Below are 25,240 nucleotides of genomic sequence, written 5' to 3'. Positions count from 1 at the left end.
GGCATTCAATTTGATCAGTTATATAAATTCAACTTATCTATATTCTCTTAAGGCTGTAATACACTACACAATTTTTGCAAAATCGATTAACTTAACTTAAAGTGACAACCATCAGTTTATATGTAAAGTCTGTTTATGAAGTATTTACATAGACGTTCAATGTGGAAGAGCTTAAAGAGACCACACTGAGCTTAATTGGACAAGCAACAATTTTTAATAAATTTTATGTAATATTTATTAAAATTACAAGATTTTGCAAAAGAAATAATCTAGGTCATGCATTAAGTTGATACATATTTTATTATGAACAACTATTATTAACAATATCTATGAAATTATACTTTTTCTTATTGATGTCACACTGAAGCTGTGTGATTTTCATAGTAGTGCACCCTTTAAGCTCACCTTACAATAATATGAAATCTTTAAAAATTACACCACTGTGAAACCACAGACCAGCCATAAACTGTCAATTTATAATATTATGGATTTAAAAGCACAAGCCAGTAATGCCTGTGAAGTAATATTTTAGTGTAGCACACAATCTTATTACAGCTAGTCAGCTAACTGTGTTCTGTAGCATCTGCGCTGTGTTGCTAAAACTATCTTTTGGATCTAACTGTAATTATTTCCCACATCCAAGTTCCAGGTTATAATATTCAAAAGACTAAACATTAATCTCTTAATTTTACAGTAAGTAGTGAAACTTACCCAAAATAAAGACTTAAATATCTATAAAAAAAATGCACATTTAAGCTCCACTTTTGGTGAAAGTTTTCAGACAGCTTTCAAAATGGCCACCAGACAGTGTGTACACATGGAGACCCATATCTCAGTGTGCAATGATCTGATTGACTTGAAATTACAGGAGGTATGTAGTAACAAACACATCAATTGGTTAAGACATTAAGTAGGATAATACATTATTTTTTTCTTTTTATAATCCGAGCTCAAACATGGAAGTATGCTTAATGGGTATGTGAGCTTAATAAGTACATTTACCCTACATAAATTATAATGCAACCAAGACCATTAATTCATTGCTTAGCTGGCTGTGCAGTCTGTTAGTTCACCTCACCTCCCGAGTCTTTGGGTCGTTCTTTCTTTTGTCACGTCGCATTTTGTAAGGTTAAAAACGTAAAACTATGCAGCCTGTATAAAATCCCTGTTGAACTCTTATTTTGAAGTACTCAGTGACATCACATGTGGGCGGAGTCAGGGACGTGCCCAGACAAGTTCGGTCCACAGAATGTTCTGCCGCTGCATCGAGACCGATCATAGTTTGTTTTGATGTCTGTGCGTTCTTGAAAACGTAAGTTTACATTGATATACATTGTTAGTAGGGGTGTCGCGATATACCGGTATTGACGATAACCACAATATTTAAAATGAACAGATCACTTATGATAACACGACACGCATATATATATACATATATATTTCTTTACTCGTCTAATTTTTGTATTTGTATTTGCAATCAAGTCATGGCCAATAAATGTGTGTAGCACTTGATTTCTTTGTTCAAATCTATTACACGATTAAATCAAATCTAGAAAACTGAGTGACCACATTGCTACATTAAACTCTGTAAAATGTTATGTTGGTCGCAGTGCCATGCACGTAATGCCTCATCTGCAGCCGTCCTAGATGCACATTAAAACTGAATTAGATGCGCGTTAACTGGATGACTTCATTGGCGCCGGCACAACTATAGGTTAAAGAGATTAAAATACGGGTACGCAAGTTAACAGGTTAAAGTATCAGTTTTGATGTTAATATTTATTCTGTTGAACTTGACAGTATTTTCTATCTTGTTATTTCATAGGGAGCTTCAAAGAAGACAGAGAAAGCCAGAGTCTCATGTCAGCTGTGACCTGAAGAAGAAGTGAAAATGCATGTGCCCTGTGTTTATCAGTATCCTTATGTTCATTGGGTAAAAAAGAAAAACTAAATAAACAAAGTAAAAATTAATTTGGCTGATTCCCCAAGTTTTCTATAGATATCGCGATATTCTGAATTCTTTTGGCCACAATAACCGTGGTGTGAATAATCTAATATCGTGACAGCCCTAATTGCCCTAGCTTTAAGCCGTATTGCCCTTTCTGCAAATGCCAGCAGCATTACCTCAACTCTTGCCCTGAATTGGGCAAATTAAATGTCGCACAAAGAACAGCATGGATAAAGGACAACAACCGATGCTGGAAGTGTGGTAGAGGACATGAGCCTGCAAAACCCTGAAAAAGCCATGCTCTAATTGCGGTGAACAGCACTTATCAGTTCTCCATGAGACTGCAACCAACATCAACAAGAGCATTCTTACTGTCAATACAGTACCCCGCACCGTCTACCTTGATCAGGTTACTCATTCTGGGAGAGTCATGTTGAAAGTGGTTCAGGTCAGACTTCATAGCAAAGGGAGAATACTGAACACATATGCTATTCTTGACGACGGGTCTGAAAGGACCATAATTCTCCCTACAGCAGTCCATTACCTTGATCTGGAGAAGACAGATGGATCCCTTGCCCTCAGGACTATCAGACAAGAGGTTGTAGAAATCCAGTGTCTGCCTCTGTGAATCCGAGCATTCGCTATAAGATACACACTTCCTTTACCGCACACAAGCTAAACATTTGAGAGACATTCAAAGAGGTACAGCCCATGCTTCTTATCGGTTCTGATTACCCACATCTTATCACACCAATGATAAGTACTCAAGGGCCCTTTGGGCAGTCCTGTTGCAGTCAGTACCAGTTTGGGCTGGGCCATCCAGGGTCCAACTACATTCCTAGGCCAGCCATTGGAGACTACCTGTCTGAACATCTCGCTCTCCCGCTCAGTCTCATCATGTTGAAAAACTATGGCAAGTAAACATACTTCCCTTTCAGCCTGTGAAAGACATGACACGATCCAAGCAGGACAGAGATGCTCTCACAATGCTGGAAACAAAAACAAAGAGAGTTGAGGTGGATGGAGTCTCTAGCTACGCAACTGCTCTTCTTTGCAAAGGGAATGCAACAGTCTTGCATGCAGGTCCAGAATCAGTCATGGGCATGGCTCTTCTAAGGGCCACTGAGCGCCGTTTGAATAGTAATTCAGAGCTAGCAGAGGTATATGCGACAGGCAGAATATGCGATGAAACTCACTCCTGAAGAGGCTAAGGGTGAATCATGGTTTATTCCCCACCATCTTGTACATCACAATAACAAAGCCCGGATTGTGTTCAACTGCTCTTATCAGTTCTGCCAAGCTTCTCTGAATTACCAATTACTCCCAGGACCTACATTGGGTCCATCCTTGCTGGGAGTTCTCCTCAGATTCCAACAATATCCTGTGGCCATCAGTGGAGACATTCGTTCAATGTTTCACCAAGTGCGCCTCCTTCCAGAAAATCAGCCTTTGCTGCGCTTCTTGTGGAGAGATCTGGAAAAGGAGAGGAGTCCTGACATCTATGAGTGGCACGTTCTTCCATTTGGCACCACATGTAGCCCATGCTGTGCCATCTACACCCTCCAGCGTCATGTCATGGACCATCACGAAGGCAATAAAGAGGTAGTAGATTCAGTGTTAAAATCCTTCTATGTGGATAATTGTTTGCAGTCCCTTTCTTCAACCGATGAGGCCAAACAGCTCATAGACAAAATTAGTGTGTTACTATCAGCTGGAGGGTTCGAAATAAGGCAGTGGGTCAGTAACTACCCAGAGGTAATCGCTCATCTACCAACTGAGGCACGATCGGAAAGCTGTGAGCTATGGCTGACTGTAATCAAAACATGTCCACAATAGTCTACACTCGGGCTCTCTTGGCACTGCACCTCTGACAAGCTTGGCTATCGTAATCGCCCGCTATCAACTGAGGAGCCCACCATGCGAAACATTTATAGAGTGCTAGACTAAATCCTGCTGATGATATTACAAGAGGCAAATCTCTCTATGAGCTCTATCACGTTTGTCAGTGGAATCAGGGCCCTCACTTCCTTCAGCAGTCACCAGAACACTGGCCAACACAACCTACCTCATCCTCCACCGATGAGAATGATTTAAGAAAGTCATTCTTCTGTGCTCATGTGGCTGTCCTTCAGTCTTCACTACCAGATCCAGAGCAGCACACCACATGGGCAGACTTAGTCCAAGGCACTTACCAGTCTGTACACGTCGCAGTAGCACCCCCAATGTTAGCCACACAACGCATGGATACTGAACTGCTTCTTCTGAGACAAGCCCAGCAGGATAGCTTCCCTGATGAAGTCCACTCTCTTCAGAATGGCAAAGTCATACATACTAGCAGTAGGTTAAATACTCTGTCACCTGAATATGATCAAGCCTTGGGAATTATTAGAGTCGGAGGTCATCTTCGTAAGGCTGAGAAACTTGAAGTTGATACCTTACATCCTATTGTACTGGCACCTGATCACCCCATCACTAAACTGATTATACAAGACTACGACAACTGACTACCTCATCCCGGTCCTGAACGTGTCTTCGCAGAGTTGCGAAGAACCTACTGGATTATCCGAGGCAGAAAAGCCATAAAGAAATATCAACGCCAGTGCAGAGAATGCAGGAAATGGCGCAGTAATCCAGTCAACCCCAAAATGGCTGATCTCCCTGCTGCTCGTCTTCAATTATACCAGCATCCTTTCTGGTCAACTGGAGTTGATTGCTTCGGACCATTTACAGTAAAGATAGGCAGAAGACATGAAAAACGCTGGGGAATAATTTTCAAGTGTCTCATCACAAGGTGTATCCACTTGGACCTTCTGCATAGTATGGACTCTGACTCTTTTCTCATGGCTTTACGTCGCTTCGTTGCACGACGAGGCAAACCCTTCGAATTAATCTCTGACCAGGCCACAAATTTCCGAGGTGGGAATCATGAACTCCAAGAAACATTCTCTGCACTTGAGCCAGCAATCAAAGAAAAACCAAGTGAACAGAGTATTTCCTTTCAGTTTAACCCTCCACATGCCCCTCATTTTGGTGGAGCCTGGGAGCGTGAAATCCGCTCTATTAAATCCTGTCTTCAAGTAGTACTGAAGGATCAGATTGTGTCTGACGAAGTCCTGTCTACTGTTCTTGTTGAGGTCGAAGGAATACTAAACTCTAAACCGCTTGGCTATGTATCATCAGAGATATCTGACACAGACCCAGTCACTCCAAATCTCTTGCTGATGGGGCGGCGGGATGCCTCCCTCCCTCAAGTGGTTTATGGCACAAGAGAACTGCTTGGAAAGAGGAAATGGCGACATAGCCAAATCATAGCTGACCAGTTCTGGAAACAGTTCATTCAGAATTACTGGCCAAATTTACAACCCCGTGCCAAATGGTGAGAATCTACACCAAATCTATCAGTGGGGCAGGTAGTTATGGTTATGGACTCTCAATTGCCACAAGCCCTCTGGCCAGTAGGCAGAGTAAAACAAGTTGTTCCCAGCAGTGATGGAGCAGTTCGAGTGGCGCCCTCGACAGTAGACTCGGTTTCCAATAGTTACTTCTGCCACTCGAACTGCTCCATCACTGCTGGAGTTAATTGTGTTACCAGAGGTGCCCACTGACACCAGTGATACATAACCTCAGAGAACAGGGACTTTTATTTGATTTATAATTTGCTTAGCAAATTAGGGGGCGGCTGTATAAAATCCCTGTTGAACTCTTATTTTGAAGTACTCAGTGACATCACATGTGGGCGGAGTCAGGGACTTGCCCAGATAAGTTCGGTCCACAGAATGTTCTGCCGCTGCATCGAGACCGATCATAGTTTGTTTTGATGTGTGTGCGTTCTTGAAAACGTACGTTTACATTGATATACATTGTTAGGAAATATGTACCTGTATGTGTGTAGACTTATGTATGCATATTTGATGTTATATTGTTGGTTTAACTTGATATTTAGGCATGTTCTGAGAGTTCGATCGATAGATCTGTACAAATACATGGTTAAAGGGGTCATATGATGCTATTTTAAAGATCATTATTTTGTGTATTTGGTGTAACAGAATATGTTGACATGCTTTAATGTTCAAAAACACATTATTTTTCAAATACTGTACATTATTGCAGGTATAGGTAGGCGTGGCTGACTCTTAACTTTTATAAAGAATATCTCTTTGGATTTGAGACTTTAGTCTTTGCAACTTTACAGATCTTCTTTATGCACCAAGAGCTTGTAACACTCCAAAGAGAAAGGAAAACTTGAAATCGCATCATATGACCCCTTTAAGATCTATGTTTACTGCAAATACATGATACTGATATGGATCTCTATGATATTTGTATTGTCATATTAGTATTTACAATCAATGCACATTGTTTACGTGATGTATAACGAGTAGTCCTATTTGATTGTGTTTATCACGATATCACGTTGTACCATCTATTCAATTACTGGTGCACCTAGCGGCCATTAGTGAAACTACACTTTGTAATTTCAATTCCCACTTCAGTGTTGCTTTATTTATTGTAATATATTTACATATATTATTATATATATTATATATATACATATATATTATATTTACAATTACAAGCATTGTGTGTTGTTTGGAAAGTTTATTTAATTTATTGATTGTTATTCCTTTATTTCAGAAACCACACATACACCAATGTATAACAAACTGCTAGTGGATTTGATTGAAATTAATCAATGCTTGAGAACAGAAACTGTCGCGGATATTTGCCTATCCACCTTCTGATCGAGGTTGAGGACTAGATGTTGACAAGCCAGTGCATCTTCGCACATACATCTTAACACAGCCTTTACAGGAAACAGAAATGATTAGTTCCCCTCCTGAGTCTTCGGGTTCGAGTTGTTCGTTCATCAAGTGACAGCCCCATAAGCATAAGACTATGCAGTCTGTACCGGAAAGAGAAATTATTAGTTCATCTCCCGAGTCTTCGGGTATGAGTCGTTTGAGTCGCCCAAACCTGAAGACTCGGGAGGTGAACTAATGTAGTAGATGTTGTGCATCCGTGGTCAACATGAAATGAACGAATCCCTCGCTGAGACAACTCGTCGGTCCCGAGTCATATTAAAGATTTGTTCAAAATTAACGATTTGTTCAAGAATGACCCATCACTACTGTGAATTTGAACTAAAATAATATATACTAATAATATAATAAATAATAATATAATAAATATAATGAGCACACTCGCACCCTAAAGAGAGCAGGCCGGAAAATGGAGCGCAGCTGGAGGAAAACAAACCTAGAGGTATTTCGTGTTGCATGTCGGGAAAGTACCCTATCCTACAGAAAAGCATTAAAAACTGCTAGATCTGATTACTTTTTCATCTCTTTTAGAAGAAAAAAAAACTTAACCCCAGGTATTTATTCAATACAGTGGCTAAATTAACAAAAAATAAAGCACCAACAGGCGTTAACATTTCCCAGCAGCACAGCAGTAATTACTTTATGAACTACTTTAACTGTTATTAAGCCTCTCATTAAAAAACCACAACTTGACCCCAAAAATCTAGTTAATTACAGACCGATCTCGAATCTCCCATTTTTGTCAAAGATACTAGAAAAGGTAGTATCCTCACAATTATATTCTTTCTTAGAGAAAAATTGTATCTGTGAGGATTTCCAGTCAGGATTTATACCGTATCATAGTACTGAAACTGCTCTCATAGAGTTACAAATGACCTGCTCTTATCTTAGGAACCTAGGTGTGCTATTTGATAGCAATCTTTCCTTTGAAAGCAACGTTTCTTGCATTTGTAAAACCGCATTTTTCCATCTAAAAAATATACCTAAATTGCGACCTATGCTCTCAATGTCAAATGCAGAAATGCTAATTCATGCGTTCATGACCTCAAGGTTAGATTATTGTAATGCTTTATTGGGTGGTTGTTCTGCACGCTTAATAAACAAACTCCAGCTTGTCCAAAATTCAGCAGCTAGAGTTCTTGCTAGAAACAGGAAGTATGACCATATTAGCCCAGTTCTGTCAACACTGCACTGGCTCCCTATTAAACATCGTATAGATTTTAAAATCCTGCTAATTACTTATAAAGCCCTGAATGGTTTAGCACCTCAGTACTTGAGCAAGCTCTTATCGTATTATAGTCCTCCACGTCCGCGGCGCTCTCAAAACTCTGGCAATTTGATAATACCTAGTATATCAAAATCAATTGCAGGCGGCAGATCCTTTTCCTATTTAGCGCCCAAACTCTGGAATAATCTACCTAACACTGTTCGGGAGGCAGACACACTCTGTCAGTTTAAATCTAGATTAAAGACCCATCTCTTTAACCTGGCTTACACATAACAACACACTTACACATTTCTATTATTCAAATCCATTAAAGGATTGTTAGGCTGCATTAATTAGGTCAAACGGAACTTGGAACACTTCCAATAGCATACGATGTAGTTGTTACATAGTAAGAAGAATGGCATCAATGCTAATATTAGTCTGATTCTTACTAATTCCAAGGTCACCGTAGCCACCAGATCCAGTCCGTATCCAACCCAGATGGTGGATCAGCACCTAGAGACAACCTCTACAGCCCTGAATTTCAGCGGAGACCAGGACAACTAGATGAGCCCCAGAGACAGATCCCCAGTGAAGACCTTGTCTCCTAGACGGCCATCGAGACAAGACCATGGAACCAGATGAGTCCTCTGCACAATCTAACTTTGCTGCAGCATGGATCAACCTGCTGGTTCGTCTGGCCAGAGGAAAACTGGCCCCCCGACTGAGCCTGGTTTCTCCCAAGATTTTTTTCTCCATTCTGTCACCAATGGAGTTTTGGTTCCTTCCTTGCTTAGTTGGGGACAATTAATTTCCAGCGATATCGTCAACTTGATTGCAAAGATACTATTTAAACTGAACTGAGCTGGACGATGACATCACTGAATTCAATGAACTGCCTTTAACTGAAAATTGAGTGTTTACTATTGTCATTTTGCATTGACACACTATTTTCCTATTTTGATACTGTAAAGCTGCTTTGACACAATCTGTATTGTTAAAAGCGCTATATAAATAAAGGTGACTTGACTTGACTACAATAGATTAGATTAATTGGTTCCAGAGCTACAGTTCAAGTAGTTGGAGCAACTTTTGTTCATGTTATAGATTATTAAGTTCCTCTAAATAAGTATAGTTTGTTGACTGAAAATAATTTTATTTTAAGTTGTCATAATTTAAAAAAAAAAAAAAATCTGTTGCATTTTGATTATTATTATTATTTTTTTAACCAACATATTATTTTTAGAGTCTGGTAGAGAATAGTTGAGAGAGGTGCCACTCCAAAAAAAAAAATGCAGTCAGATTGTCAGATTTTTTTCAAAAAGTCAGATGCAGATTTTTAAAGCTTGTTCAAATTAGTTGGTTAAAATGAGCACCAACAAAATTATTTTTTTATTTTATTTTTTTACATAACTTATTTCCATTATGTTCAGTCTACTTAAATGTTTAACACTTAAACATTTTGTGTTTGGGATTGCATTAAGAGGTAAACGTTGAAAAAAATGTCATTTTAAGTGTTTTTAATTAAAGAAAATTGCATGTTAGAGTTGTTATACATGTAATGGTGAGTAATTTTGGAGATTTTAAAGAGGTTTGGAGAAAAAGTTTTGAGGTTACCACTGTGCAGAAGAGTTGCTCTTTATTTGAATGTGGCAATTAACATTTTTATTTTTAAACCTTTATTTGAATATAGCAACATAATATCGTGCTTTACAATATTTCTATGAATAAATCACTGACAGAGACCCATCCCCTATCAGGCAATCACCGTGGCAGTGAGTACGCTTGTTGACATCATCCATAGCAACGAGATAAACCCCTGTCTTTCTCTTAGTTTCCTTAGTAAAAGTTGGTCTCAGCAGCTTTGTGAATAGGTTTTAAGAGGAAACTGTTGCCTTAGAACATTTACTGCTATTTAGGAGAACTCTTAGTGGTAAGAAAAACGTTTTGTGAATACAGCCCTAGAACTCTAGTTTAGTTTGGACTGTTGGCCACTAGATGGGTCCATCAGAGTTAAAGACATGTGTTATTATCTTTAAGTATTCTTATCTGTCACAAACACACACACAAATGTTCCATGAAGGTATCATGATGTTTAAATCTAGCTCTAGTGACCAGGGCTTTTTTTTTTTCAAACATTAACCTGTTCAAATGTAGGAAACAGGGAGTAATTATTTTTGACGTCTGCAAATGATCTCCAGTCTTGCTATAAAATGCATGAATACATATATTTTTTTGACTTGTCCAGTCAAATATATTTGTATAGCGCTTTTCATAATACATACATAATACATTGTTTCAAAGCAGCTTTACTGAAAATCATCATAATAATGTATATTTCTTGTAATCTTATCCAACTTCATATAAATAGTTATGGGCAATATAGCTAGCTACATTTTGTAAAAAAAAAAAAAATCAGCAGTGTAGAGGCAGTTGACTTGCTCACAGAGATTTAAGGAGACCAGATTTCTAAAATGAAGACAATTTTTGTTTTATGTGTGAACTATAGTACATAATACTCTGTCATACCACTCTGCTACCATAAATTACATTTGCAGTTTCAGACTGTAGTGTTAATGTCCCAACAGTCCAATGTCGCAATGCTCTGTCTAATACAATCTTGTTGAAGACACAGTCATGCACAGCAGACCAGCAGCAAATGTCACCAAACCCTATCGTATGCCCTCAGAGCACTTGGAATATACAGCACAAGTCACACGGGATCACTCTGTGATAATTTTGTATCCTTTTTTTAAAGTTCCAAGCTTTATCAAAAAATAAATAAAAAATACACAGAACATTAAAAAAAAATAAAAAATTCTCCTTTTGTTGTCTGAAAAAGGTCATATGGCAACACCAGGCCTAGTAAATAATGAATAAAATGGTGAATAATTAATTTTTTGGGTAAACTTCATTTAAGGAAAGAAGATTGATAATATGATGCAGAAAGACATTAGGGAAAATGACTCTCAGTTCGGTATGTGGTAATCTTCACTATCAGCCAATATTTTACTGGGGCACAGCGGTAATTCACTGGGGCTTGTACCCCAGTAAAAAGGGTCTAGTGATGCTCTTGCTTGCCATATACTTTTAATATTTGCGGGGCTGTTACATATATTAAAAACAGGGACAGCCACATTTTTGGGGACAGCCACAGCCAGAGATAGGTCACCAAAACAGGGACGACTGTTCAACCTATGCAGAGCCTTTTCAGCAAACCCAGTACAGTTTCTAGGCATAGGCAAGCTAGGTAAGCTAATATTAAAATATTGGTACAGTAAAAAGTGCACAAAATCAGTATTTTGTTTAGGCAGTATTTGTGGCAGTCGAGAAATCATGTTGCGAAATTGGTCCAAAAGGTGTGCGTTTTTGTGCCAATGCATTGTTAAAGGATCAGTGTGTTGTGTAATATTCCCATATAAAACTTTAACAGCCAATTAAAAAATATTGGTGTAGTAAAATTCGCTAATTCATGAGATCAATACATCCTTTATTAAACTGCTTTGTTGAATTTAACAAAGTATTCTATAGTCTTTGAATTTAACACATCCTTACGGAAGTGTCAAAATGCTGAATCAATTCATTCACTTCTAACAGTGCTTAATAGGAGCAGTGTCATGCACATAGGGGCAGGGCAGAGTGTCGCGTTATTTAAAGGGGAAGTTCACGTATCAATGAGTAACAAAGGAATAAACATTCTGATTACTTTTATGCCACTGATCAGGCTTTTATATTTAGTGTGGGGTAGCAAAGGGTTTTATAGGTTTGATTGAAATAATAATGCAATAACTGACACTTTAAATCAATGTTTCAAACAACAAAACAATTGAACAAAAAACAGATAAAGACAAAAAGTAGCCATTGATAATATCTAAACATGTATCCAAATCCAAATGTAATCAAATTAATTTGTGTGTGATGACAATTTCTTAGCAACCAGGGATTGCTACATAGGGCTAGACAGGCATCTAGTGGCTACACAATGGTATTACAGACAATAAATTGTGCACATTTTTTATCTTAAAGGCACAATATGTAAGTTTTCGCCGCTAGAGGGTGCGTATTCAAAAGAAACAAAGGCGTAAGTTTGATGACGCAGTGACTGAGTGTGGAATCATGGGAGTTGTCGTCTTAATCCCCACAGCCGACGCAGTCCGATGGGACTCGGGCAGAAATCATGTTCATGGATGAGCTAATGTATTAAAGATTTATTAACGTCGTAGTATGAAGCAGAGTGAGGCAGAAAGCCGTTGAAGCGAAACGAGGCCACTGAACGAGCACGACACACGGCTCGAAAGCAGCGGAGCTTTTATTATGCCACAGTCGACTGCTTTCGCTCCTTCCGGGGTAAAACAGTGCTGTTTTAGCATACTTGATACATTTGAAAGTTCTGTTATAATGCTACTCTGTGCGGTCGTCAACTGTCTAATAAAATGCATAACATATAAAAGCGTCTTTGGTGTTTCTGTTTTCTACAAAACAAAACCGGAAATCGAGAGTGTATGAACGTCACTGGCAGGCGACGCAACGACCAGGGACGAACCACTATTTAAAATTGCTATTTCTCTGGATTTAAACATTCTTCGAAACATTTGGGATAATGCAAGTACACAAGTCAGCAAAATATATAACACTGTTCTAGTGATTTTTGGATAATTTAATAAAAAATCTTACATATTGTACCTTTAACAGTCAATTTACAAATAATGCATTCAGTGTGGAACTCACAATGTGCGGAGATTCAGCACACAAATTAGTGTCGTTACTGTGACAACCAATTTGAATGTGACAATAAACTGGTGTCTGAAAAGAAATTATATATATATATATATATAATTTGGAAATGTATCAATGTTGCTATTTAAGATTTAAGTGTTTACATAATCAGTTTTATGTTATTTTGTATGTAATCTTAAATTATCTTGTTTGGGAGTGGGATGCGGGGGTGGGGTGGGGTGAGGGGCGCCAATAGGGATTTTGCCTAAAGGCCTTTTCACACTGAACGTGAAATTCGGCGCGAATGTTTGGCGCGATGACACTTTTAAATCGAAACAATAGATCCCTATGGGGCTTTTCACATCAGGTGCGATCATTCGCGGCAAAAAGCGAGGATTTTTTTTTTCTTCCTGTGTGTCGATTTTTTCCCCATCACTCCGCGATGAAACGGGCCGTCCAATGAGCACTGAACGCGAAAATTCGGCGTGAATGTTCGGCGCGATGACGCTTTTGAATTCGAAACAATAGATCCCTATGGGGCTATTCACACCAGGCGCGATCATTCGCAGCGCGAAAAAGCGAGGATAATTTTTTTTTTCGTCCTGTCGTCCTGTGTGTCGATTTTTTTCCCCGTTGCTCCACGATGAAACGGGCCATCCAATCAGATTTGAGCTAAGATCACGTGCCTGGAGCAGCTGCTGTTGCACAAACAGGCTAGTGGTGGCACTGTTTCGAAAACCAGTGTAAACAAACAAACACTGAAGAAGAGTATCCCGCAAGAGAGAAGAGAGTGGATGCTGAGTTCTTGTTGGTATCTGAGGACAGATTTATTCTCACATGTTCTTAATATAATTTCTATTAATTCTCCACTGAATCATGTGATCTGGACAGCACTGTCCATTTTCTTCCACGTGCTCGAGTGTTATATGAGTCTCAGCGTGTTCACTCTCTAGATCTCTACTTCTAATTATGTTTTAGGATGTATTCTTCTAAGCATTATAGGTAGTTTGTGTTTCTGGTGTAGAACCAAACTTTATTTATCTTAATTTAATGCTGTATATTGAGATACATGTCTGAGGAATGCATTGTTGGTCGGCGCCACCGAGCGTGCAGCATTAATTAGCAGAAGGCGAACAATCGTTTCGCGCTCGGTGTGAAAGCGCCGTTCGTCGACTCAGTGTGAAATGGCCTTGAGGCGTCAAAATGGTTAGAAACGGCCCTGAGCAAACCAGAGATGAAACCTGTTATGCGCTTTCCCACATCTTTCTCTGAGTTGGTTTCAGCTTGTGATCACTCTATGATACACAACACATTATACCTCTAATGAGTCTCTAATAGAATTTCTTCCTTAAAAATAAATACATAAATAAAATAAAACAAACAAACAAAAAAAAACTAGATAGCTTTTTAGGGTAAACTGCTCTGCATTATTTTGTAGAAATTCTGTACTCTATGCTCTCATTTCACTGAATTATATATCATACACTGTAAGTTTGTAAGTTTTGTGCTTTTTAGAGATATTTTGCATTGTTCAATATCTGAAAGATGTCGCTGCGTGGCAGACCTTCATGTAAACTGCTTTTTCTTACCTGTTAATGCTTGTTTTGCATGCGAGTGTGAAGTTGTATTCCCCTGCCTTTGACGGACTGAAGATCAAGTAAATCTCCATGCATTGTGAAGGCAGCAAAGTGCCAAAACCATCATTAGGCTGGATGTCAATAAACTGAAGAGAAAGAAATATACATATTTGTACATGCATTTATATATCTTCAAGGCCTCTGAATCTCATAATCAAATTTTAATTTTCACAAGTTTTTTCTTTTGATTGAGATTTGATCTTTATAAATTCTTCAGATGTTCTCTAAATCTGAGCACAGTTGAGCCAAACCCTCCTGTCACAGGACAGATCACAGACACCATTTTTTTCCTCAAAACTCTGATTCATTCTGATGTGTATTTACTGTGCTTTGCCTTACTGTGCTTTGTCCTCACTTTGATTCATTTGGGCAAAATACTTACATATACATACATACAGTACACACACACGTATGTATGTATGTATGTATCTTGTATATATATATATATATATATATATATATATATATACCTGTATATATATACATTGAATATATATATATATATATACTGACTCCAAGCTTTTGAATAGTATAGTGCAGTGGTTCTCAAACTTTTTTGGTCGCGCCCCCCTTTAAACCTATACAAAAATCTGCTTCCCACACCTACCCATTTATTTATTTATTGTGGGTTTCATGCTGTCCGATAAGGCATAGGACACACACAGGCTGTCCTCCTCACCAATGACATTAAACACCGTGTCTACACCGGACACGAGCAGCAAAATACAGTAGAACCCATTACCCTGTGTACATTGGATGCGGCGCGACACGACACGACAAAACCCCGACATTAAACTGATGCCTTGTTCTATTTATGACATACTGACACAAAGTTAAAATGATTTGCAATGGTCGCTTTGTCGCGTCCAGTGTAGAGCTGTTGCGGCGCGACGCGACAACTGTAGCGTCCGGTATAGACACAGTGAGTGAAGCCGAGAGCAAGATATGCCTCGTCATATTTTCTGCATTTAGCTTTTGAATGACCAGCACCTGACTGGGTCTGTGCGACTTCATCTATGGTTTTTTTCTTCCCTCTCACAAACCGATCCATCTCCCATTCTAAGTTACGTCCTTTGGCTGTTTTTACCTTTTTTCCTTTTCTTTTTCTACTAATGCCCCCCCCTGCAATACTCGTGCGCCCCCCCTGGCGGGCGCGCCTCACACTTTGAGAACCACTGGTAAAGTGTATAATTTTACAAAAGCTTTTTATTTCAGATAAATGCTGAACTTTGGATCTTTCTATTCATCAAAGAATCCTGAAAAGAAATGTACTCAACTGTTTTAAATATTGATAATAATAATAATACATGTTTCTTGAACAGCAAATCAGCAAATTAGGATGATTTCTGAAGGATCATGTGACACTGAAGACTGGAGTAATGATGCTGAAAATTCAGCTTTGATCACAGGAATAAATTAGACTTTAAAATATATTCAAATAGAAAACATTTTAAATAGTAAAAATATTTCACAATATTACTGCTTTTGCTGTATTTTGGATAAAATTAATGCTGGCTTGGTGAGACGAAGAGAATTCTTTAAAAAAAACATTAGAAATCTTACTCTTCAAAAACTTTTGACTGGTAGTGTATACATATTTATATATAGTGCCATTGCAGTTTAATGTGTGATGATTATGCAGAATAAGGTGATAGCTTACGTGGCATTTGTTTAGCATGGAGTTTTGTGAAGTGTGTGCACTCAATATTGTGCTCACCTTAGGATTACCCACAAAGCCAAACTCCTGAGGTAATAAGGAACAGTTCGTGAGACGCACTGCAATCTGAGCAGACTCATAAATGGAGCAGTGTCCAAAGTCCACCTCAGTGTGGTCGAACCGCAGGTCAGAGTTGGTGACAACCGCATGGACCGTAAACAGGACAGGCTTCACCTAGTTAAAGCACAATGAGCAATGTTATTCAGTGGAGTCATGTCTCCATTCTAAACATTCCTGTACAATTATGAAGTTTGCATTTTCATGTGACATACATTCAAGGGTAAATGTTTTTGATTAAAGATTGCAAATAAAATAAATAAAAAGACAATAATAAAACAACAATAAATAACAGAAAATGTGTACTGATAAATCTTTTTTTATTAATACTGCAGCATTCCATAAAAAATAAGAATAGTTAATTTTGATTTCATGGTGACTTTAACAAAATTACATCTACCTCTCTGGAGGCCAATGGGCACAACGTACAAGTCCCACATGTAGCATGCTTTTAAGCTGCAAGCTCCACCAGGCTACCGGTTTTTGACCCTGACAGTAACATGCTAGTCTCATTAGCTAAGACACAAATGTGTAAGGAGATAAGTATAAATTCTTGTTATACTGATGTTGGAGGATCAATCTTCAAATAAAAATATTGATACCAAATAATTAGTTTGTTTTGTTGGTAAAAATAAATAAATAAATAAATAAATACTGTACATCCTGTACATAATGTACCTGCATACATAAAATTAGAAGTAAAAGTAGAAAATGTATCTGACAACTCAAACACTGAGAACTGAAATGGCATTGACAGAGACGGAAACATCAGTAAACACTATATAAAAGGCACAGCTAAATGTTATTGTGACACTTATTATAATGGGTCCATGTGAATATTGTTTAATTTGTTCACATAAATTAAAAGTCATTATAATATTTTTATAATGTTCTGTAATTGTTTATAAATAATACATAAAAACAATCTGATAATTTGAGGTTTAGGCCTGGCTTTCAAATATATTATAAAATATATTGTAATGTTGTATGGCTGTATACTCATTTTATATACTCATAAATACAGTATATACTAAAAAAATCAATTTAAAGGGGTCATCGCATGCCCATTTTACACAAGTTGATATGATTCTTTAGGGTCTTAATGAAAAGTCTATAACATACTTTGGTTAAAATTTCTCAATGGTAGTGTAAAAAACACCTTTTTTACCCTGTCAAAATCAGCTCTGTTTTCAGCACGCTGTTCTAGTTTTTAAATGCTAGTGAGCTCTGCTGACTCCGCCCCTCTCTTCCGTGGAGTGACGAGCAGACCATAGATATGTGTAGATTCCCTATTCGACCGCTCCAGATACGTTGACGCGTCAGCCATCTCGTATTCACCATAATAATCAATGAATATTCAAAGTTATACAAGCTTATAACTTGCTGTTGTAGACGCACACAGTCAATGCGCTCAAAGATTCGCAGACGGTTCCAAAAATGGCGAATGGCTTACGTATCGCAGCCCATAGAAACAGTCGATAATGAGCCATCTAGGTATATATATATATCTATGGAGCATGCTAAACTTCAGCCGCGAAACTGGCTAACTAGCACATTATTAGGAAAGGCGATTTGCAAAGATTCATAAAAACCCTTATACTCACTTCTTCTGTAGATGAAGCTGGATCACGAATGATTCGGGCGAACATAGACGCATTTAGGCAGATCGGGGATCAGCGCATATCATTATAGGATGGATGTGTACACACACTTCCAACACACAAACAACTTGTAAAGTGTATTTTGCATCCGATGACCCCTTTAAAAGAGGCATCAATATTGGTGTCAGTGACACTGGCCTTCATTTATAGTAGAATACTTAGTCAGTGTTTCCCCTAGGGAAGCGGATATCGTCCTCTTTTGGAAGACCAAACAAAGTAGTTTCGCTTTCACAACGAAACACAGCGCCTTCACGACATGGCGGAGGCGGCAACAACAACACTACAGCGAGAATAAAAGTTACGCCTTCATTCTTTGCGTGAACCTACTTAAAGGGGTCATATGATGCGATTTCAATTTTTCCTTTCTCTTTGGAGAAAGTGTTTTCTTTTCTTTTCTCTTTGGAGAAAGAGTGCTTGTCACTGCAATATGCTGCACTTAACGGGGGGTCTAATGTCATTTCATGCATTCTGAGTTATTTACATTGTTAAGAGTTGGATTCTTATACGCGCACTCAGCGACCCAAGAGAGAGCAAGAGTGCGCCACTTAACACGTTTCTTCCATGATTACGGAAGTCATCGGCAGTGCTGCAGTTACTTGCTCGAGAAGACTAGGATGTTCGAGAGGAACTACACTAGCCTGCCTCCGGCTGGAGAGAGTAGCCGCTTGCTCCTGGTAATGACGCTCTCGCAGTGTTTGCATACTCTATCACAGATGAAGTGAATTAAATGCAATATTTGTCAAATACACAGACGTTTCAGAAACGTTTTCATAAAGCAACATAAACACTTTTACATACTGCTTAATACAGCGCCATCTGTTCATGAATAAGTTCAACATTAGCATAATAAAGTGGGGGTATACAGTGGGTACGGAAAGTATTCAGACCCCCTTAAATTTTTCACTCTTTGTTATATTGCAGCCATTTGCTAAAATCATTTAAGTTAATTTTTTTTCCTCATTAATGTACACACAGCACCCAAAAATTATTAAATGCCCATGAGAAATATTCAAAACTAATACAATACTAGAAATGGCAAAGTTAATGCATAACCATTGGACAGCAAAATGCTCAGTGGGTCAGCAGGGTCAGTCAAAAACATGTGGAGAAGAAAAGATGCATGTTAACTGCAAAATAATTAGGAATTAAGGTGCTTAATTAGGTGTGAAATCACCAGGAACCATTTAGTCTCCAGCGCCACCATTTTCCAGAACTACAAGGTGTCAGGTTCTCAGAGACTTAGGTTAAAGGGGTCATATGATGCTGCTAAAAAGAACATTATTTTGTGTATTTGGTGTAATATGGGGTGCTGTGTGTACATTAATGAGGAAAAAAAATTAACTTAAATGATTTTAGCAAATGGCTGCAATATAACAAAGAGTGAAAAATTTAAGGGGGTCTGAATACTTTCCGTACCCACTGTATATGCTTTTATCAGTGTTTTTTGAAACGTGACTCAATATAATAGTGTGACTACACTAAAAATGCTTTTACTGTTATAAAAACACAGATTTGTGAGCATCATTGGAATTGAATTGTTATAATAAGTACGCAACACGATGACGTCGTGCTTGTCATCACATAATCTAACCAACAAGAATAAAGTGTTTCGTCATCAAGGCTTTCGCAGTAGGCTTGTTTGAGATGAGCAAAATCTGCACAGAACCGGTCACCGGTTGTCACCGTGAGAAGTGTCCCAGTTACATCCGACTTGCTCTGATGTCATGCTGACGCAGCTTAACGTTCAATGATCTACAACAAAATAGAACGAGCTTTGGTGATAACTAAGCAAATATTCAATGATTTATTTGATCAACCATCATGGGATAGAACACACAGGATTGTGGGTATCAAGGCAGCGAAGGATACATCTATTCTGCCTTTAAATATCGACCAGATGAGGTATCTCAGGAGGCAGGAAATGAAGCTAACTTTGGATTCGACGTGTCTCGATGCCTTCCTACCTTGAAATGTGTCCTCCAAAGGCAGCATTTTCCAGTTCGGATGCAGCCGTCAGTTCAGCGTTGATTCTGTTCCCACATCAGACACACTTGTTCTGTCTAGTCGTATTGGAAACATGCTTGTTCTTATGCTTGGTTGTTATTGGGAACATGCTTGTTCTTAAGTTATAATTGTATTGTCGGGAACACACTTGTCCCAGAGCTATCTGGTTGTTATTGGAACATGCTTGTTCAAGATCAGGAGCATGCTGCACAACTTCTTGTCCAGGCCCTTGCCATTTCTAGGCTGGACTTCCATCATGCGAAATCAAACCTCTACAAATGATTCAGAATGCAGCGGCACGACTGGTCTTCAACGAGCCCAAGTCCCACCTCTCTTTATCTCCCTGCACTGGCTATCGGTTGCGGTTTGCATCAAGTTCAAGACATTGATGCTTGCGTATAGAACAGCCACAGGCTCAGCGCACTCCTACTTCCACTCACTCTTACGAAGCCTGAGATCTACAGGTGAGCATCGCCTTGTGGTACCATCACAGAGAAGCACAAAATCACTTTTCGGAACATTTTTGTTCACTGTTCTTGGCACACACTTGTTCTGTCTAGTCGTATTGGAAACATGCTTGTTCTTATGCTTGGTTGTTATTGGGAACATGCTTGTTCTTAAGTTATAATTGTATTGTCGGGAACACACTTGTCCCAGAGCTATCTGGTTGTTATTGGAACATGCTTGTTCAAGATCAGGAGCATGCTGCACAACTTCTTGTCCAGGCCCTTGCCATTTCTAGGCTGGACTTCCATCATGCGAAATCAAACCTCTACAAATGATTCAGAATGCAGCGGCACGACTGGTCTTCAACGAGCCCAAGTCCCACCTCTCTTTATCTCCCTGCACTGGCTATCGGTTGCGGTTTGCATCAAGTTCAAGACATTGATGCTTGCGTATAGAACAGCCACAGGCTCAGCGCACTCCTACTTCCACTCACTCTTACGAAGCCTGAGATCTACAGGTGAGCATCGCCTTGTGGTACCATCACAGAGAAGCACAAAATCACTTTTCGGAACATTTTTGTTCACTGTTCTTGGCTGGTGGAACGATCTTCCCACCCCCATCCGGAATGCTGAATCCCTGACCATTTTCAAGTGACAGCTGAAAACTTATCTTTTTCGTCAGCTTTTGATTGCATCCTTAAAAAAAAAAACTCACTTTCTCAAACTCACTTGCTCGTGTATCTTGATCTTACTCCAGGGATGGGCAAACTTGATCCTGGAAGGCCTTGTCCTGCTGAGTTTAGCTCCAACCCTAATCATATACATATGAAACCAACTAATCAATGTTTTCAGGATTACTAGAAGGCTGAAACCAGATTAGTTTTATCAGAGTTATACCTAAACTCTGCAGGACAGTGGCCCTCCAGGACCAAGTTTGCCTGTCCCTGTCTTAGTCTTGCTATATCCAGTCAAGCCTTGCCCTGTTCAGTATGTGTTTTTTGGTGACATGTAAAGCTTGGAATGTTTTTGTTGGAGGAAACATTTCTGAACTAACTGGCTACTCAATATTATCTTTTTGTCTACAGTATACAGACTACAGAGCCTGCATTATGTTTCATTAAACTCATTATAGGACTGATTGGATTTTAGTGTAAATTAATAGAGCTGATTGATTGATTGACACATTTCTGCTCATTTTCTCAAAAAATCAGCATGTTAATTTGCATGCATCAGGATTATAGTCAGATACATATATGACTAATGTTATTTGAAGCATTTGATACTGAGGTGAGGCTGCTGGGGAGGCAAGAAGACTCTGGTTATGTGCCAGCACTCTGGTCCGGGCACAGGATTGGGATCAGTAAGAGTCCTGGCGTGAATAAAGTGTCTGACTGAGAAAAAGGATGAGAGGACGTGATGAGATCCTGCTTTCTTCTTTAGCATGCTGAGATAGAGGGATGACAACCACTGTCCAGTTCTGAGGATTATGGGGGGTTTTATAAACAAGGAAAAGGGCAAAAGTGGTGTAAGATAATACAAGTAATGCATTCCTTTGAGCATGTTGCTTTGCATGCATAGCAAACAGCGGAAAAAATGGGTAAAAAAAATCCCACAAACCTGCAATGAAGTATGGACCAGAGGGTATTACAGAATTCTATCCTATGTTTAGTAAACATGGTAATTTCACTGAGGAAATGGAAGTTTTTCAAATCATAAGTCAGCAATTGAGAAGTTTCTGTAATACTGAGCCATATCTAGAGACCAGAACATCACAGGCCCCATGTACATCTGGCACGTGATTTTTAATATCTGATTATTTATATAATTATTTGATTGATTAATTGATTGATTACAGAAAATGAGAGGTTTCATTAACTGAAACATATGTAATATGTATATAGTAACCGCATAGCAATGCTTTAGCAAAAACCCAAAATACCTTTGCACCATGGCAGCGATTTATGCATGGACAAAGACATGTTTTTTCAATATAAAAGCAAAAATGAGAGAGTATTACATTTGCATTCAGCCTTCATGAGAATACAAGCATTAAAATAATGATTGGCAATGAGCCACTAGATGTAAAAATGGGCAGATCTGAAAGATATCCTTACTTTGAGAATGAGACTTCCTACCTGATCAGCTACTTGCACAGTCAGGGGAACCTCCAGAACTCCTGTGTCTTTATTGAAGAAGCTTTTGGCATCTGCATACAAGCTCTGTCTATAAAGAGAAGTAAAAAAAAAAAATGTTTTGTCATGATCTCCTCGAGATCTTAAATATTCAGTATTTATTAAACTCAGTATCAGTATTTATTAAAAGTGCATACTGTATACTTCTGCATCATGGTTGAACAAATGATTTTGGCATATCTTTTTTTTAATACATTAAAATGCATTTCACACACACAGTGACCTAAACACCTTTTTATGAGCATATTTTTGATTTCTGAATAAAAATGTATTTTTAATATTTCAGTGATACTCCTGTTGTAATACAGAACAAAAAAACTAATCAGAAGAATAAACATTTTGATAAGAAAACCTTTTGCCACCAAATCAAAGTTGTGTTCAATCAAATGTGGTGTGACCAACAAAATGTTAACATTCAGAAACATGCATAAACACACACACACACACATACTGGTTTCCATTTTTTTGTGGGGACATTCCATAGGCATAATGGTTTTTATACTTTACAAACTTTTATTTTCTATCCCCTTACCCTAAATTTACCGCTCACACAAAATGTTCTCCTATTTTAGATTTTTAAAACACTTCATTCTACTGTATATGATTTATAAGCTTGTTTCCTCGTGGGGACTAAAAAATGTTCCCACAAGGTCAAAGTTGACTGGTATTACTCTACTTGTGTGTCCTCATAATGTAAGGAATACCAGGTACACACGGCATTCGAGGAAGCTCTACAGAGTCACACAGATTAAATGGTTTGTGGTCGGCGAGTCAAGATCATTACAAAACAACACAGAACAAAAACAGTAATAATTAATAATAATAATTCATGATCTCTGGAGTTGCTAAACAGAGAAATGTGAGTGTGAATAAACAATGTTCATTTTTGGCTGAGCTGTTCCTTTAAGCGTATTATCAGTCATAGACTTTCAAGAACTGCTTCTTCTGAGTTAATGGAATCAGTTGGAGTGGCACTCTTGAATTGGCTTGGCACAGCATTGTGGAACAGCTTTGCGGGACGCCACCCAGCCCATCTGTCGATGGAACAAACACCGCTAACAGGAATCTGATTGGATCTTGCTTGTGAATACATCCTGACACATCCTCTGCTCTAAAAAGCTATTTTTAGCTGACTTGAGCTGAACTAAAACACACTGAGTGTAACACAGATTGAGTATAGTACTTGAGTAAAATATGCATACCCTAATATAACTCCAGTAAAACTGTAAGTACCGCTTTACAATTTTTACTTTAGTTAAAGTGCAAAAGTACTTGATTTTAAATGCATGTACATATTAAAAGTAAAAAGTACTGATAGTTTATTATTATTTTATTTCGTACTTTTATACATTCCATCCTATGTTTCAAATTAAATTAGGGAGGGAGATGGGGTCTAATGAATTAGATACAGAAACTATAGAGCTTAAATAGGTTAGTGCTCTATCTAACATTACTTTAAATTATTATTAACTGTCAATTAGCCAGCATGAATCAATAAGGACGATTAGTGGAAGCAGATATTTAATGTACTGATCTACAAGTGTTGTTTTATCGTGGGACCCCTCTCTGACTGCCACAGTGGAGAAAGGTTTGATACATTTCTATTTAATCTCTGCTGGACAAACACAAATAAATGTCCATCACCATTAGATATGGCTGCTAGGACAACTTCCAGACACCTCTTAGAGGGAGGATGAAGAAATCAGTATCAGATCTGGAAAGGAGAGGACTTTGTATTGGTCCACATGCTGTTTCATAGGAACTAACTGCCCTTCACCCATCTTCAAACTCATTCTAAATGTGTAGGCCAGTTTTTTTTTTTGCTCCATCATGTTTGGACTCTAAGCATTTAGAATGTTGCCAAAAGGGTTCTGGTAGTGGGCCACGCTGTGTGTGCCACCTCTGATGTCAACAGCCAGTCACAGCAGTGAAATGGAAAAATGCCAAAATGCAATCTCCTCATTATTGGAATGGGATAAAAGTGCCCATTCAGTAGCCATTTTCTTGTTCTGAGTCTCCAGCCTGTAAGGAAAGAGACATTAACAGATATTTTGAACCTTCATCTGGCGAGACAACAACAAACGTTGCATGTCCCAAGTCTCCATGCCAGAGAGGCAAAAGCAGAGTGACCAATTTCTGACTCTCTGATCCAGAGAGGCAGAAATCAATATAGATGCATCTGCAACAAGGTTAGCCATGTGTACCATTTTCCAGAGACCTTGGCCTTCTATATTGTCAGTATAAGATTATTTAAATTGCATTATATGTTGTATATATAGCTGATGTCAGTTAATAACAAATACTTTTTTGTTTGATATGTATTAAGGTTCTTCACCTTAATAGTTTCAGAGAAACATTTTATATTTTCATCTATATTTCCTTTTCTATTCCTTGTATTAATTTAGTGAATTTTTATTTTATTATTATTTACTTAACAATCCTCTATGATTCTTCTTTACTGTTAAGGTTTCCCGAGCTTGTGGCCCAAGGTAAAAGGAGGATGGAGTCATCTGACATTCTCACGCTCACCTTAAGTGACGTGACCTAAACTCACAACATAATTGGTGCTACATGTGAGAACCACTACAAAACTCTATGCAATAATTTTGTTTTGGACTTAATTCGAATAGTTACATAATGTGCCTTTTTAAATCAAGATTTTGTTTATTTGAATGTATAAGGCATTGTATATATGAATGTTTGCCTTCACTAATTCATTTTAATGGTAATAAAGTAAAAATATTCCGTATAGTCTCACAGTTAATATAAGTGCACAAAACTGCATGTATAATAATTATTAAAGGGGTCATATGATGCGATTTCAATTTTTCCTTT

The 25,240-nt window shown here is 38.3% G+C and overlaps 1 protein-coding gene across 1 annotated transcript in view; it reads right to left on the bottom strand.

The window, feature by feature from the left end:
- cfap74 (cilia and flagella associated protein 74) overlaps nucleotides 1-25,240 on the bottom strand; it is a 110,059-nt gene that overhangs the window by 32,799 nt on the left and 52,020 nt on the right. The window contains exons 21-23 of the mRNA XM_016516832.1: nucleotides 22,349-22,436; nucleotides 16,046-16,219; nucleotides 14,281-14,414 (exon numbers count right to left, since the gene is read on the bottom strand). Coding sequence (XP_016372318.1) covers nucleotides 14,281-14,414; nucleotides 16,046-16,219; nucleotides 22,349-22,436 — 396 coding nt within the window. The remainder of the gene's footprint in view (nucleotides 1-14,280; nucleotides 14,415-16,045; nucleotides 16,220-22,348; nucleotides 22,437-25,240) is intronic.

Source organism: Sinocyclocheilus rhinocerous, unplaced genomic scaffold (genome assembly GCF_001515625.1).
Source record: "Sinocyclocheilus rhinocerous isolate Xijiao unplaced genomic scaffold, SAMN03320098_v1.1 scaffold958, whole genome shotgun sequence".
In the NCBI taxonomy this organism is placed as follows: Eukaryota; Metazoa; Chordata; class Actinopteri; order Cypriniformes; family Cyprinidae; genus Sinocyclocheilus; species Sinocyclocheilus rhinocerous.
The sequence above is the reverse complement of the archived record's forward strand: the minus strand, read 5'-3'. Positions and strand labels throughout refer to the sequence as shown.